Here is a 16,571-nt window from a genome sequence, read left to right as displayed (position 1 = left end):
AATACGAGTTGACAAGAGACTAATAACAGACATTAACTATCATAAAGTTGATGTGACCAAACAAAAACTCACCTTTGAGCCGTGTTTTCCACTTTTCTGAGTGATTTTAGCGCCGGACAGAGTCTCATTAGTTTCAGGCATCCTCGGTCCCGAGACACACACGACCGCGCACTGCTGGTGCACGGACACAGCCGTGACGTCACGGACAGAAATGAGACTTTTCTGTGGCTTTTCTGGCCGTTAGAAAACATTTTGACGGATAAAAAGTCCATGACTTAAAAATATAGAATACAAAGATTAGTAATTAACGGAGGTTACAGCTGGAGGTGTCCTGTGAACAGTTTTACAGGCTTCTCTTTTACTATGGCGGTCTATGGGAAAAATCCTTTTTGGGCCCCATGGGATTTTTTGTTGCAGTACCACGGGTGGCCACTGGGAAAAATCGGCGTGCCTGCTGAGAGGATTACAGGGGGGCTGAAAACAATTCATTAGATTCACATGACGTCACTGTGTTTCTGCGCCGCCATATTTGTGTCCGAATCAGGGCAATCTGGGCACAGATCACAGCTTCACGTTACCAGAACAAGTGGAGTAGTAGGAGGAAATCAGCAAGAGACCGAAAATTGACGTTATTTGAAAGATGCCAGGATTATATTGTGCTGTTGACTGTGATAGCAGTCGCCAAAAAAACCCCGGACTGCAGTTTTATTCCATCCCAAAAGACGTAAAGTTGTAGGCGGAATAAATAGTCGACTGCAGGCAGTCTATCAGTGGCAGCGTGGGCTGTGACAAGTCTCACAAAAAGAGGGAATTCACTTTTTTTTAATAACATGGATATATTGAATTCTGCATTTTGATTACTTTCTTATTAATTACTCACTGATTCTGCATTTAGGGTCTTTTATTTCTGTATAACAGACCGTTGCTAAGTAAAACGGGCCGTTGCTAGGGACGCCGCTCTGATCAGCGGAGCAGGGCAGAAGAGCTATCAAGGATTTTTACCTTGTGTTTCATTTTTACCAGCTTCAGACTAATTGTGATGTTAGAAAAATGACTTGTAGCTTGTTAGAGGGAGAGTGGAGGCTCTCTGCCTCCCTCACCGCTGCTGGAAACCAAACCTGCGATCAGAGCGGACGGGCCAGTGCAGTGTCACAGCTGTGACCAGCTGTGTCTGTGCCGCCGCGAGTCCGTGACACAAACGTGTCCCGTATCGTAGTCTCTTATGACAGACAGGACTACATAAATGCGCACATCGTAACATTTACATGATAATTCATCAATCTACTGATTGATTATCAAAAGCTCGTTGAAAACAACTACACACGAGTCGACCGGGGGAGGGTGAGGAGCAAACAGCGGAGAAGTGACCGGACTAAGGACTTTGATCAACATTAATGTCACGTTAATTAATGCTGGTCTCATTGATGAAATGTAACTGTGGCAGTGGCATTAGTTTGTTTGAATGAAAAGTGAGCAGGGCTGCTTCTGGGCTACGGACTGAAATCACCACATTTACGTAAATGAATAAATGTTTTACAATGAACCGATCAGTCTAATAAATTTTATTTTGTTAAATCGACATGGTTACTGTACATGGCAAAGATTATTACCACTTTATGACTTAAAATTACTTGGTATTTCTATGGGAGTCCTATGGGAGTGTCGCCACTCTGTTATATCAATCGCTCTGGTCGAGGCGGTGTGTTTCACTGCTTCCTTTCTCCCGATTTAAGGTTGTATGGGTCGTATCCGATATATTTCTCTAATTTTTGGTGATACCTGCTACGTGCAGGCTCGACCAAAAGCTTCGGAGTACTCGCTTTCCATTATTTTCAGGCACCGCTCTCCACTTCCTGCCCTCCATCTGACATCGCCCCGCCCCCTTCGCGTCATCATAACCATGTGACTGAAAACAAGCTATACAGTATAACAGCACTGCGACTTTTTACGGACGTTATCACTCCGCTGTTCAGCAGTGGACAGGAGCTAAGTCAGAGCCACGCTCCCCATACAGGAGCTGCCCCATCTCTCTGCTGCTACTACAGTTAGAAACGGACCTGAACATTATAACCTGAACCTGACCTGGTCCGTCTAATTGGAGATAATTATATACCCCTGTCTGGACAACGTATCCCCCAGGATACAGACATTCAATGCCTGTTTATCAAAGTTGTGTTAATGCTATTCATTATTTTTCAACAAGAATACATCAAATTATCCTTAAAGAACAATAATTTCAAAAACAAATCCCCCCATAATGTAATTAAAGCAGATAACAGCGGCACGGCCGTTTCGGCTAATGCTGTGTTCAAGGCAGGCTTTTGAAACCGTAAGTTACAGCTTCAAGTCACAACTACGACTTGGTAGCGTTCCAGGTAACCCGTAGCTCGTGTTTTTACCGTCCTGTTGTCTGTGAAAGTTCCCTATAACGGCCACTCGTAACTTCCGACCCGTGAACTCGTACCAGATCGAACTGGTATGACTTCACAGGAAGGAAAAACACAAAGTACGAGTTTCCTTGAACGCACCATGAGTTAGCAGCCCCCGCCCTTGTCAGGCATCAATTGGTCCTCGTGCTACGTCACCACATTCACGCGCATCCCTTGGCTGCACACACAGCCCTTCATGCCGTTCTCTCCCCTCATTGGATAACACTTGTATCCCACAAGGAAAATTTTCTCCTCGGGTTACAGCAGAGCAGAGTGACGGAGAGACTCGTGTTTAGGCTGAAATACTTCATGTAAGTGATTGCTGACGGAAAATAGGACTATTTAGGACTTATATTAACAAAAACATTCCACTGATATCTGCTTTAACAAGAAAAACAAAAACACTTTACTTATGTCCAGTGTCTCTGTCCACATAGGTGGCCATTTTGGAGATTGACATAAAAGTATCAATTTAGTTTTGAATGCTGCCATAAAGTCACATGACCTGGGTACTTGAGCCATCCCCCCTTAAGACTTTCTCATGATATTAAGTTCAGATACTTAATGCCCCTCCCCCCCACAGCCTGTCAAATGTCTGTATCCCCCAGGATACAGAAACCGTTAAACAACTGTAAATAAAGTTTTAGCCCAAGAGCCTGTGAGAAACGTTACCTCTCGTTCAAATCCTTGTTTCCATTGAGGATTACCCACAATCCCTTTCTCGTTCCAGCGGCACACGCGATAGACAGCAGAGGGCGCTCATCCCACATTTAGCTGGATTTACACAGCTTCTTTTAACTATTTTACACTATGAGTATGTCACATATAGCTGTTTGATGAACTATACATCGTGGTTTATAATTTGCCATTTGAAATGTGAAATCTTACATTTAGTTGCATAAAAGGGCACTATTCTCTCTAAAAGGGTAAAAAGAAGAAAGCAGAAGAAAAAGGAAGTAGGCTACTCAAATAGCTCAGGACAAATCATGGCCTAATTCATGTTCCACCAGTTTCCTTATGATTGTTTGAAAACTCAATGGTTACAGTAATGTGCAGACAGCTTTTATAGCTGGTGGACCTTTGTTTATGATTGTGATTAAACCTGCACTCATCAATATGTTTTTATAACTGAAAGAATGACAGTTGTGTACGTGAGAAATCACAGACAATTATCACCACAATCCACCATTCCCCTCAGTTTTAAGGGCCATATTAGCAATTTTCAGGTCATTGTTTCAATTTTAAGGCTCAGCTGTACAGTTTGATAGTCATTCTGCTGGTTTCTATTAAGTGTGCTATGGCAACCTTGTTCCCAGCTTCTTGCACAATAAAAAAATTCCCATTGCACTCAGTGATCTTTGGTCCCACTGCAATATAACAGTGTCTCCCTCCCTGTTATACCTTTTATCAGCAACCAAGCTACTACGTAACTTCATTTGAATGTTATTACTTTATTTTATTCTACATCCATATCAACCAGTTGATACTGGTCTCTTACTATTGATAGAAACAGGTGATGTAGCTATCTTCATGGTTTGTAACTTGGATGAAAGTTTGAAATGTGGCATTACAACAATGATGACAAAAATCTTTCATCTACCAATTAAACAAAATAAAATTAAACAACACATGAAAAATGTCAAACTCTGAGCTGAACAGTTAAGACTGTAATCCATCCCAGCACCTTAGCAAGCTTTGACTGAGTTCCTGGATACAGGTCCAAAATCCAGTCCTCCACCTCTAACTTGAAAGGAGGGAATAATGCATCAAGTTGACTTGCCTCACCTTTGTTTGAACTAGTTTATGTTGCAAGAACCGTGTATTTATTCGCAGAATCAATTAAAACATGACTTATCTCAGAATGTAGCATTGCACACCAGTTAGTTAAGGTGTGTCTTCAGTTATGACCACATTTACACCACTTTTAAATGGGCTCAGATGATGATAACTAGGTTTTTATGAGGGAAAAAACTTGCAGTCATGATTACAACCGAATGTGACGGATAGGGATGTGGATGAAGATAGCATGCATACACACAGGGCACACGCACACAAACACACATACTGTTTCTGTTTGCACGTCCAAGTCTCCACCCATAATCACATACAGATAATGGGCACTGTATATATTGAGCTGTTATGGGCTGCATGTCACACTCTATTGAGTGGCTGGAGTCATCAGCTGAGAATAATCAAGGTATGATTGTATTTCAGTCTTTAATTTTGTTAATTTATTTGACAAGCTACTTACATTGTTTATAAAACATTTTTCTAAACTTTTAGAAACTGATAAAAAAGGAATTATATGAGATTGTTTACAGTTCCATGTGTGATATACATTTGCTGTAAAGTTATATTCCTGTTGAAGTTTTCCTTAAAACTATTAGACAGAAAAGTCTTAATATCTGTCTTTTCTTTTTTGTGTGTTTGTTGCTGTTTTATTTGATAAAATTAATCAAAGTAATTATTCATCACTTAACAAATGCTGCTATGTAGGAGTTGGAACCCAGATTTTGGTTCACTTGTTATGTAATGACTTTTCATTCAGTGAAAAAAAAAAGGGGGGGGGGGGTGGAGTTTGTATTGAATATTAAAGTCACTTGACCTATGGTCTCATGACCTCTGGACCTATGGAGGTTCACTTATGTACACTTCTGTGCAATCTGACTGAGTTTTAAAAAAGAAAATCTCAAACGTCCTAAAAATCAGCCTATTCTGTATAGTACTAATTTTCTATTATCTTCTCATTTCCATATTTTATGTAATGTCTTATCATAGTAAATGTTGTAGAAAATTTCATCTCTACATATCATTTACCTTAAAACAGACTGACATTGGATTTAAAATGATTCTTGACTGTTTTCTTACACAAATCAATTGAACCACTGAATAAATAAAAGATTAGGCTACCAGTGATTTTCCTGATACCTAATAATGAGTCATCCCCCCACTCCCCCAGGAGATTCATCATGACTTCACTGATTGGAGTAGCACTGCTGGGCTTGGCCTTGTTTGCAGGACCCACCATGGCCTTTGTCCCTATCGGGGGTGGGGCGTCCACTCATGTCAGCATTACTGGAACGGCTCTATTGCAAAAAGTGACGGAGACATGTCGGGCAGTGGCTGAGGCAGCGGGCCATGAGTTCAAGCCGACAGTAAGTTTGATGATAAAAATGTGCAAGACATCATAAACCTAATCTCACAACATGAAGAAACACACATACACCCACATCAAGCCATATTTGTGTGTATTTTAAATAACTATATGACTTAGATGTTGAGTATATTGATGAGAAGAAAACAAATAAGTTATTTAATAGCTAAATTGTATTACTGGTGGATAGAATTAGAATAGCTGTTCTCCCCTGTGCCCAGGATTGATGCTAACATAAGTTAGTACTCCAGGGAAAGCAGTGGTGGCTTTATTGTACAACAGCAACGATAAGTTCCATGGGCTGTTTTTTCTTTTCTTCATTTCCGTACTGTTTGTGACTATTCTCAATGAAAACTGTTTTTATCTGTCCACAGGGTTCCTCTCCTGAGGAGTTGGTTCAGGCCTGTCTGGGACCCACAGCTACAGGAGAGGTGTCAGGTGCCAAATTTCACTCTTCTCTTCAAGAAATCTACACTCAGAATGGACTGGTGGATCGTGACTTTGTTAACAGGTGGGAGAAAGGCTAAACAACAGTTATTAAAAAGCAGATGTTTGTCCATACACTAACCAAGTTAGTACTTGTGAAAATTCTGTCAGTGCTCCACACCACTTCAACTCCGAGGAGTTCCTGCAGGGACGTAGCCTAATCACACAGGGGATGGTAGCCATTAAGGCTAACATTCGTAAGGAGAACTTCCAGGCTGCCAGAGAAACACTGGGCAGAGTCCTTCATACTCTACAGGTGAGAGAGCAACTAGGCACATAGAGGGAAAGATGAAATATGAGAAAGCAATTAGTGATGAGTTAATAGAGACTAAATAGATCTGTGTGTTTCAATGTGTTTTCAGGATTTCTACAGCCACAGTAACTGGGTTGAGCTGGGATACACTGAGCCATATATCAACCTCATACGCCCAGATCTACCACTGGAAAACCTGGCAGGTACGTGCGTCTGAGCAAATATAAAGTTCTCACAACTTTACATGGGTTTACTGATATACTCACAAACTCAGCAATCAGCAACTCAGACGTTATGAAAGACTTGAGAGTCATATGCACTGTTCATCCTGACCTGTATCATGTTCACACTTTGATTGTGTAGATTTCAACACTCCCACCTGCAATGACTGTGCCAGTGGAACATGTCCCAGTCCCATCCTTCCCAACATCCTGAGAGAGAAGAAGCTCACATCAGGCTACATGAGTATCTTCTCTTCTGCCAAACCTAAAGGTATCAGTAACAAATTTTGATTAAATGAATAAACCCTATTCAGATACACAGGGCCATATTATATGTAAACTGTGTAATGTATGCTACTATGTGTCTCAGTAATGGTAACTGACTTTCTGTGTTGTAAAGAAGGTTAAACAAATAATATTTCATATGATTAGAATTAGAATACTGACACGTTTGTGAGTGCCACAGTGCTGGGGTTGCCATCTCTGTCAACATGGGAATCAAACCCATGACCTTAAGGTCAAGACAGAGCTTATCAGACAGACACGTGTCTCTGAGAGCTGACATTGAGGAGCTGTCAACCTGTCTGTGTATTTGTGTGTGTGTGAGAGAGGGAAAGTCATAGCACATGTTTTGATAGATAAGTAGCCTGGGTCCTCTCAAAGCTGTAGGAAGAGTAGCGAATTGAAAATTGACATAGAAGCTGAAAAATTAGAAGAAATGTGCAGGATAACATTAGTGTCTTTGTGTGTTTCAAACCTTATTAATTATTATTTCACCATCTAATAGGTGTAACTATAATATTGTTCTAAAAAATTACCCAGTTTGAGCTGCCCCCTCTGTCCTCTGCCAGGTAAATGCAGCCATGGAGGTGTGACTGACCTGACTAGCTCAGAGATTCCTCGTGGTGGCATCAGCAAAGATGAGCGTCGCTCCGACAATGTGGCCTTCCACAATGCTGCTGTGACTGCAGCCACCGCTGCAAGTCTACAGCTACTGGAGGACATCCGCTCAGCTGCTGGTAACAATGACTTTCTGAGGTATGACGGCCAGATGGGAAAAATACCTACTTGCTGTACAATCTGAAAATTGAATCATGGGATAAAAATGACCATTCTTTCTTTTTCTCTCACAGAATGATGGGTATTGCTCGCTCATCTGTTGTGTGCTTTGTTATTGACACCACTGGCAGTATGGCTGATGACATTGAAGAAGCCAGGAGTGTTGTTTACGAAATAATTGACAGCAAAAAAGGAACACAAGATGAGCCCTCTGAGTACATCCTGGTGCCCTTCAATGACCCTAGTATGAACCCTTCTACTCTACCAGCTATTAGGAAATCATTAGTAGCCTACTCTGACTGATGGATAACGCCATAGCATGTTAGATTTTTTAATTCTTCACTGCAGAGTTGTAATACTAGTCATATCATATTGTAAATACTTTCTAAAACATCTATGGACAAATTGTGTTTCTGTAAAACTGCACACAGTCACAGTGGTTCTGCAGGATTAAAAGTGAAAAACGTTTTGTTTTGTTTATGTAGAATTTGGACCAATTATCAGGACAACAGACCCTGACAAGATGAAAACAGAAATCTCTAAACTCAGAGCAAATGGAGGGGGAGATACTCCTGAGATGTGTCTGTCAGGACTTCAGGTAAAGCAATATGATACTGTCATATTGTACCATAAATTCCGGACTATTAAAGCAGAAGTAAGTGATATATTTGTGTTAATATAAGTCTTAAATAGTTATATCTTCTGACAGCAATCACTTACATAGAGTGTTTGGTCTGAAACACGGGTCTGTCAGTCACTCTGCTCTGTTTGAGCCGAGGAGAAAACATTTATTGTATCCTACAGTTTTTATCCAATGAGGAGAGAGAACGGCATGCAGGGCTGTGTGTGCAGCCAAGGGACGCCGTGAATGTGGTGACGTAGGGACGAGGACTGTTATGGTGCGTTCAAGGAAACTCGTGTTTTTCCGACCTGTGAAGTGGTACCAGTTCGATCTGGTACGAGTTCACCGGTCAGAAGTTACGAGTGGCCGTTATAGTGACTTTCACCGGTAAAACAGGTCGGAAAAACACGAGTGGGTTGCCTGGAACGCTACAAAGTCGTAAGTTGTGACTTGAAGCTGTAATTTACGATTTCAAAAGCCTGCCTGGAACGCAGCATTAGCGAAAACGACCGGACCACTTACTTCTGCTTTAAGCGCACCTGAATATAAGCCGCGCCAGCTAAATTTTAAAAGAAAATAGATTTTGTACATATATAGGCCGCACCTGAATATAAGCCGCAGGTTTTTCATGTTGTAACATGAGACACAGAAAGACAGTACACGGAAGATGTGTGGAACTATACAAGTCCGCTCGCTTTTCCGCTGTTTTGGTTACGCTCCTATCATGTGCATTTGTTGACAATGAAGCCGGCGAAAAATTAATAAATGGGGCGGTGGATAACGTTACATAACATACGATGTTACGTGTGTGTTTGTGTAGTAGGCCTACCGTCATGAACAAGAGATTATGGGTTATGGAGCGCGTTTGTGTTGCGGTGTGCAGACGAGAGCTGGGACACGGGGCAGCGACCAGGTGCTGTAGTGATGTTGCAAGGTTGGTTTTCAGCCGTGAGACGCCAGGTGAAGACGGAGAGCCTCCGTTCTCACTCGTAACAAGTCATGTAGCGAGTTAAACCATCACAATTACCCCGGCACCAACACGGCATCAACACAGCATCAACACAGCACCAACAGACAGTAACATGCCTGGTTAGAAAATAAAACTCTGCACCAAAACGCAAAACCAGTGTCTTCTTCGGCGCATAATCTTTCCCCACATGTCTGTCTCACTTGTGCTTCCTGCTAGAGCGCCTCCCGGAGGCCGTTGGCCAGTAAAAATCTATAAATTAGCCGCATCGTTGTACAGGCCGCAGGGTTCAAAGCTTGAGAAAAAAGTAGCAGCTTATTGTCCGGAAATTACGGTAAGTGGAATGGTTGTTGAGATATTTTTATGGTTGATTAAAGACCATGGTGATCCTTGTTTCCACAGCTGGCTCTCACTGGTGCCCCAGGCTCCTCCCACATCTATGTTTTCACTGATGCCACAGCCAAAGACATCGCCCTCAAAGACACCATTGTTGCTCTCATCAGGAGCACCAAGTCAACTGTAAATACTGATCAATACCAGAGACTTCCCATGTTCACTGTTAGTTTACATATATTTATGTACGTATAACTTTAAAAGCTGTAACTAATTTCCACAGGTGTCATTCTTCATGACCAGTAGCAGAAGGAGGCGTCGTCGTTCCCTTGAAAGAGCTAGCTTTGAGGACTACAAGGATCTGGCTCTGGCCTCTGGAGGCCAGGCCATCCAGGTGACCAAGGCACAGCTGCCTCAGGCAACAGAAGTCATCCTTGACACCTCTACCTCAGCTCTGGTAAGACTCAGCAGGTGTTTGGTGGTTGGACCAGTTTGAAGAATCAAAGTGTTCTTCTCTCTAACCCCGACCCTCACTGCATTAGGTTACAGTTCTTCAGCGAGCAAGGAACCCTGGGAAGGAAGAGACTTTCTCCTTTGCACTGGATGAATCTCTTCAAAACATCACCATATACATCACAGGAACATCCATTACTTTCACACTGACCAACCCTGCAGGTAGCAGTCCAGTCTCGAAGCAATGTTTTAAAAATGTGTTTAAAGGGACAATGAGGAGTTTACTCCGTCGGCAGAATGAAAAGTTCTGCGACAATAAAAAAGTCTCATATTAATGTGGATGAATATACGCTACCCACACTTGTTAATGGGTCCATTTTTGATAAATAAATCGTTTTGTCTCTATCGTTATGTTGTTATTATTAGTGGTGGCGGAAATGCTGGGCGAGCCGACCAGCGTTTCCTTACTTTCGGTTTCGCGGCGAGTCATGAGAATAATGCCACAGAATCGCCATTTATGGTCGGAACTACGACGGTATGTGATCGTCTTTGAACCTCTGACTTTAATTCTTGATGAATGAAAACATGAGTCTGTCTTGCGCCGGTCAAAGAATTTCACGGTGTGCGCGGAGGCTCATAAATGTAGTGTGAAAACACTTCGCTTTTCCAAAACTCCTCGTTGTCCCTTTAAGTCTTTCCTGATGTCCATCTTTCTCAGACTTAGACATTTGTCTCTTTATGATGAATAATACATGGTGAAAACCTCCAGGTGTGAGCCAGAGCAACACTGAGGCCAATGGTAAACTGGGAACCATTCAGACAGTGGGCAACCTGAGAAGAATTCGTCTCAATGCTGACAAGCAGACAGGAATGTGGAAGATCAACATTAAGTCCACCCAACCATACACACTTAAAGTCACAGGTCAGACACTGTACATGTATTAATTAGACAAGAACTTCCTGTTCAAACAGGCTGTTGACATTGTGCCCTTCTGTCTGTGGCTTGATCTGTACAAGCTGCACATTTATTCTCTCTGCAGTCATGATATCAGTGTGTGCTTGTGTTTCCAGGTCAGAGTAGCATTACATTTATCTATGACTTTGTGGAAAGCTTCAAGGGACCTCACCCAGGATTTGCAGTGATCAGTGGGCGTCCAAAAGCAGGTAATATAATAATCGGTTTCAGTGTTTCAGGTCAGTTGTATTGATATGTTCCGGATATTTTCTTCAAATTTTGTTTTGGTGTTTACACAATATTTCACACTCATCCGTTAGTCACTATGTATTATCCAGTATGTATTTACAGCAACATATAGTGGTCAAGGGTATTTATTGCTCAACCAAACCTATTATTATCCAGGACTAGTAAACCTATTAGCATCAGTCCATCAACCAACACAAAATACCTAAAATACTAAGATGACACAGCCATCCCAGGAAATCAAATATTATTACCTGCTATTCTGTGTGAAGTGTTCTCTGATGAATTCCTTGAAAAACTCAGATGTATATATTAGATTGTTGTTTGACCATCTGAAGCTAAATGTGTTAATACATTATTTAATAGCCACAGTCTTACCAGCCGTTCTTATGCACAGTGTCTAGATCGACACTAACATGAATATGAGCTCCATGCTCCATGATGTTAATTGCGAGGACGTTGTTGTACTCCCCTAAACTGTATGACCAATAAGGAAACAACATTTGCGGCTACGTGACTTTTATTTACAATTTATGGACCCTTTGAGTTTGGCCTTTGTGAACACAGACCGGTCCAACTGAAATATTGCAACAATGTAACATCCTTGAGAACCCACCCTTACACTCATTCCTGTCCCTACTTTTCTTCTCTCCTCTGGAAACCCAGGCCAGCCAGCCTCCTTGATGGTCACAGTAATGGGAAGTAGAGGTCCATCCTCAATGACTGTTGGAAGCATTGGCCTCGTGACTGTGTCTGGTCCTGAAACTATGAGCAATAGCACAGTGACTGACATGGGTAGCGGATCTTTTCTGGTGACTGTTGACAAGGTCCCTGAAGGAGAGTTTGTTGTCATTCTGAAAGGAACAGACAAAGTGTCAAACACTGAATTTCAGAGGCAGTCCACCACCCAGATGTCAGTCTCCAAAGTGAATATCCAGGTCTGTATCTTCACATCCTCCTCACAACCTGTGAATCCATTTGTGCAGCTTCTATTTGATGATCAATAACAGAAATTAAGGGGTATCAAATGAGTAGGCTTACTGAATGTAAATACTCACATAAATACAGTTTACTTAGAGGCATTTAAGGGAAAATATGAGCATTTCTGGTGTTGTCTTTTTGAAGTAGAAGAAAGACATTTCTCTTCTTCACCTTTTTAGGGTCCGGGCAGCGCAGCTGCCAGGACACTATTGTATTCCTAGGAATTCTTCTTCTTTAGGGTCCGGGCAGCGCAGCTGCCAGGACAATAAGCGTTTAAATTTAAAAACTTTAAAAATTCCTACCAAACCAACGGTAGATGCTACAGTGTTGAAACTTCACCACAATGTCGCCTCAATACTGCTGAAACTTTTGTCCACTTAAACTTATTACAAATTATGAAGTCCATCACTCTGTTTTTTCAATAACTGTAAAACTTTTAAAATGTATCTCCTGTGGGTTGTGGGTTTGAGACCCAGCAAGGGTGATGATGATGATGATGATGACAGATCAAAATGTCAGATGTCCTCAACACGAAACACAAGACAATTGTCCTAATGGTGGCATCACAGCAAGCCTCTAAATTTAAAAATCCAAATAGCTCGGACTGGACCATGTGCGAAGGCTCCTAACATCTTAGAGTCACAGTAGATGTTTGACAAATACATATCATTATTTTACCTCAAAAACAGATTTTTCTTTTTACTGTGGTTTCAAATCTGCCTGCACGACAGTGAATGGCTTACTCAATTTGTAAAACCACTGTTGAATTGTCACTTGTCAATTAGCTCAGTGTGATAGACAAGGGTCTTTGGTTCCCGAGGTTGTGGGTTCAATCCTCAACTGATGCAAATTGAACATTATAAGGTCAACTGTCTTGTCTTCCTATTCTCCTGTTTGTTGCTCAGAATTGCCTAAATTTGCCCAAAAGTAGCCCGGACCCGACCCATTGCTGCGCAGCAGCTATAATCTTCTTCTTCTTCTTCTTCTTCTTCTTCTTCTTCTTCTTCTTCTTCTTCTTCTTCTTCTTCTTCTTCTTCTTCTTCTTCCAAGGAAGTCATACTTCCCATGGGTGAAAACTCACCAAACTTCACAGAAACATCCGACCCCATGCCAGATTCACTCAACTCCAAGGACATGTGCCCCCCCCTCCTAGGGGGGGCACAATAAGCGTTTAAATTTAAAAACTTTAAAAATTCCTACCAAACCAACGGTAGATGCTACAGTGTTGAAACTTCACCACAATGTAGCCTCAATACTGCTGAAACTTTTGTCCACTTAAACTTATTACAAATTATGAAGTCCATCACTCTGTTTTTTTCAATAACTGTAAAACATTTAAAATGTATCTCCTCCCACAATTTTTGCTCAATTGACACCAAACTTGCTACAGAGCATCTCCAGACTGTCCTCCACAAAACTTGTTTCTCGGATTTTTGATTAAGCAAAAATTGAGCCTACAGGTCATGAAAACGTTTGACTGTAAACAGTACTGTAAACATATACCATCAAATTCTTGATAAATACATTTTCAATCTTCCTGAAAAAAAAATGACAATATTCTGGAGTCATGGTTGATGAAGTTTGGCAAATATCAGAATTTTATCTCAAAAACTGAATTTTTGAGAACATTTTGAATTCTGCTCTCATGGGAACAACTGCAGTCAATGTGAGAGTGGAATTTATAAACATCATATTTTCTCTTATGAAGCAAAACACTTATCATTAAAAACAAATCACCAACATTTCCATGCTGTCAAGATGCAATTTATGTATTATCAGATTTTTGTTTAGATGACTGAATTTCTGAAATTTTGACCATTTCATCACAACAGCTGCCCGGGCACTGACTCACCTGAGTGGATAAATGAAGCTACACAGCAGGTCTCACTACCAGCTAATTAGCTCAGCGAGTTAGGAGCTGGTTCTTGGTGTCGTGTCAGAGATTGTGAGTTCGAGACCCAGCAAGGGTGATGATGATGATGACAGATCAAAATGTCAGATGTCCTCAAGCTGTTTTGCTGTCTAAATGCAATTCATGTATTAACAGATTTTTGTTTAGATAATAGAATTTCTGACTTTTTGAAATCTGCCTTGACAACAGCTGCCCGGGCATTGACCCCCTGAGTGGATAAATGAAGCTACACAGCAGGTCTCACTACCAGCCAATTAGCTCAGCGAATTAGGAGCTGGTTCTTGGTGTCAGAGGCTGTGGGTTCGAGACCCAGCAAGGGCGATGATGATGATGATGACAGATCAAAATGTCAGTTGTCCTCAACACGAAACACAAGACAATTGTCCTAATGGTGGCATCACAGCAAGCCTCTAAATTTAAAAATCCAAATAGCTTGGACTGGACCATGTGCGAAGGCTCCTAACATCTTAGACTCATAGTAGATGTTTGACAAATACATATCATTATTTTACCTCAAAAACTGATTTTTCTTTTTACTGTGGTTTCAAATCTGCCTGCACAACAGTGAATGGCTTATTCAATTTGTGAAGCCACTGTTGAATGCCACTTGTCAATTAGCTCAGTGCGATAGACAACGGTCTTTGATTCCCGAGGTTTTGGGTTCAACCCTCAACTGATGCAAATTGAACATTATAAGGTCAACTGTCTTGTCTTCCTATTCTCCTGTTTGTTGCTCAGAATTGCCTAAATTTGCCCAAAAGTAGCCCAGACCCGACCCATCGCTGCGCAGCAGCTATAATTCTTTCCCTTGTTCTTTCTTCCAATTTCTCTTCAGGCTGTGGTGGACCGCAGTGTGGAGCCAGGACAGGAATTCAGGCTCCCCTTTAGTGTAATGACACAGGGCTCTGGTGGTCAGTACCAAATCAGTGCTAGAAATGACAGAAACTTCCCCATGGACTATCCTAAAAGGTAAGAAGGAACTAAAATGAATTCCTCTATTACATCTGTACAGATTTGGGAAAATGCAATATATTTATGTCATTTGAAACAGGTTAGATTAGCTTGGTGCAAACACTGGTAACTCGGGGAAAACTAGCCTGGATTAGCTTTGATGTGATGGTAACTAAATCCACCAGCACCTCTAAAGCTACATTAAACATTAGTTGAACAGGAACAAAAACCAAAGTGCAAACAATATTAGGTACCAGTTCTTCAACATTTAATACCAACGCTACTGAACCCCAGTAGTAGGAACCCAGAGTGGGTCAAATTTGAACCCCATCTAGTGTGTTGGGGAAAAGTAAAACCTGACTGGAGTAAATGTGCAATTCATTTGGAATACAGACTAGGATTTTACTGCATGCTTTTGAATTTTAATCTAGTCAAATTTGTGAATTGTACACAGCTACTATACTAAGAAGGGTAATCTGTTCTGTTCTCTTGACAGCATCACCCTGACAACTGGATTATATTCTAATAATTCACTGACCATTACGCCACTTGCCAACACACCATCAGGCACTTATGCCACTCTGACCTTGGAAGCCAAGTCGTCCAGTGGCGCCAACACCAATTACATTGTTCTGAGAATGTCTGTTGTTACAAAGGTAACCAGTCACATCCTGGATTGGAGGGAGTGAAATAAAGTTTTTGGACATTTCTGCTAATGTTATACAGCTATCATACATATCTGAAGTTCCCTTTGCTGTGCTGCATGCATAAATCTATCGCTTTGTTTTTCCTGTTCTTTTCAGATTACAGATTTTGTTGGTCCTTTGTGTGAAGTGGTGAGTGTGCTGGCTGATGATTGCCCTCACGATGTGTCTCAGTGTGGACCTTTCCAGTGGGAGCTCTCGGCCAACCTTACTGATGCAAACGGCACTGGGATTGAGAGAATCTGGCTGCAACAGGGTGATGGAACCCTCTCATACACATCTCTGAGTGTTCCTGGTGTCCAGGCGAAATACAATGCCTCCTGCTGCTCTCAGATTGTTGAGTTTGTAGCTGTGGATAAAGTTGGCAATGTGGGAAAATGCTACCAATCCATTGTTCGTTCAGGTGGCCCACCTGCCTCAACTCTGTCATTGTCACTGTTGTTTTGCCTGCTAGTGTCTGCTTTTGTAATGCGGCCTTGAGGTAGCACCAGGCACAGTTGTGTTTTAAATTATTTACACTAAATTATAATGTGATCATAACAGTGAAATGAGTGAAACTGTGGTGATTGCCATCTTGAGGCCAGATGCCCATCTTAAAATGTTACCACTGCACTGATTAAACAAATGATGGCTGTATACTTCATTGTCAGAAATAAAATGTGTGCAATAAGAACCATTAGGTTGTCCTAAGTGCAATATCTTTGTGGATATCTTTTTTTGTGTGTGATATTTTCTAATTTAGCAACAGAAATCTTGTTTAGGACATGGGTGAACATATTTGGCTCTACAGGCTCCGAACAGCACAAGGCAGAGCTGCTCTTGGATCTTAAATAAATCAGGGCATA

The 16,571-nt window shown here is 41.4% G+C and overlaps 2 protein-coding genes across 2 annotated transcripts in view; one reads left to right on the top strand and one right to left on the bottom strand.

The window, feature by feature from the left end:
* Window positions 1-16,571, bottom strand: part of LOC146991362 (uncharacterized) — a 123,016-nt gene that overhangs the window by 89,436 nt on the left and 17,009 nt on the right. The window lies entirely within an intron of this gene.
* Window positions 4,554-16,557, top strand: LOC146991363 (von Willebrand factor A domain-containing protein 7-like). Its single transcript, XM_085763802.1, has 18 exons — window positions 4,554-4,626; window positions 5,389-5,584; window positions 5,958-6,094; window positions 6,181-6,325; window positions 6,432-6,525; window positions 6,686-6,814; window positions 7,395-7,581; window positions 7,677-7,846; window positions 8,088-8,200; window positions 9,594-9,710; window positions 9,808-9,981; window positions 10,067-10,199; window positions 10,747-10,899; window positions 11,049-11,141; window positions 11,845-12,116; window positions 14,907-15,040; window positions 15,519-15,678; window positions 15,826-16,557. The coding sequence occupies exons 2-18, from the start codon at window positions 5,399-5,401 to the stop codon at window positions 16,204-16,206; spliced, it is 2,778 nt and encodes a 925-aa protein (XP_085619928.1). The 5' UTR covers window positions 4,554-4,626; window positions 5,389-5,398; the 3' UTR covers window positions 16,207-16,557.

The sequence above is a fragment of the Trachurus japonicus genome, chromosome 1 (assembly GCF_045865225.1).
Source record: "Trachurus japonicus isolate A0001 chromosome 1, Traja_1.0".
NCBI classification, from domain to species: Eukaryota; Metazoa; Chordata; class Actinopteri; order Carangiformes; family Carangidae; genus Trachurus; species Trachurus japonicus.
This window is presented reverse-complemented; position numbering and strand designations above follow the sequence as displayed.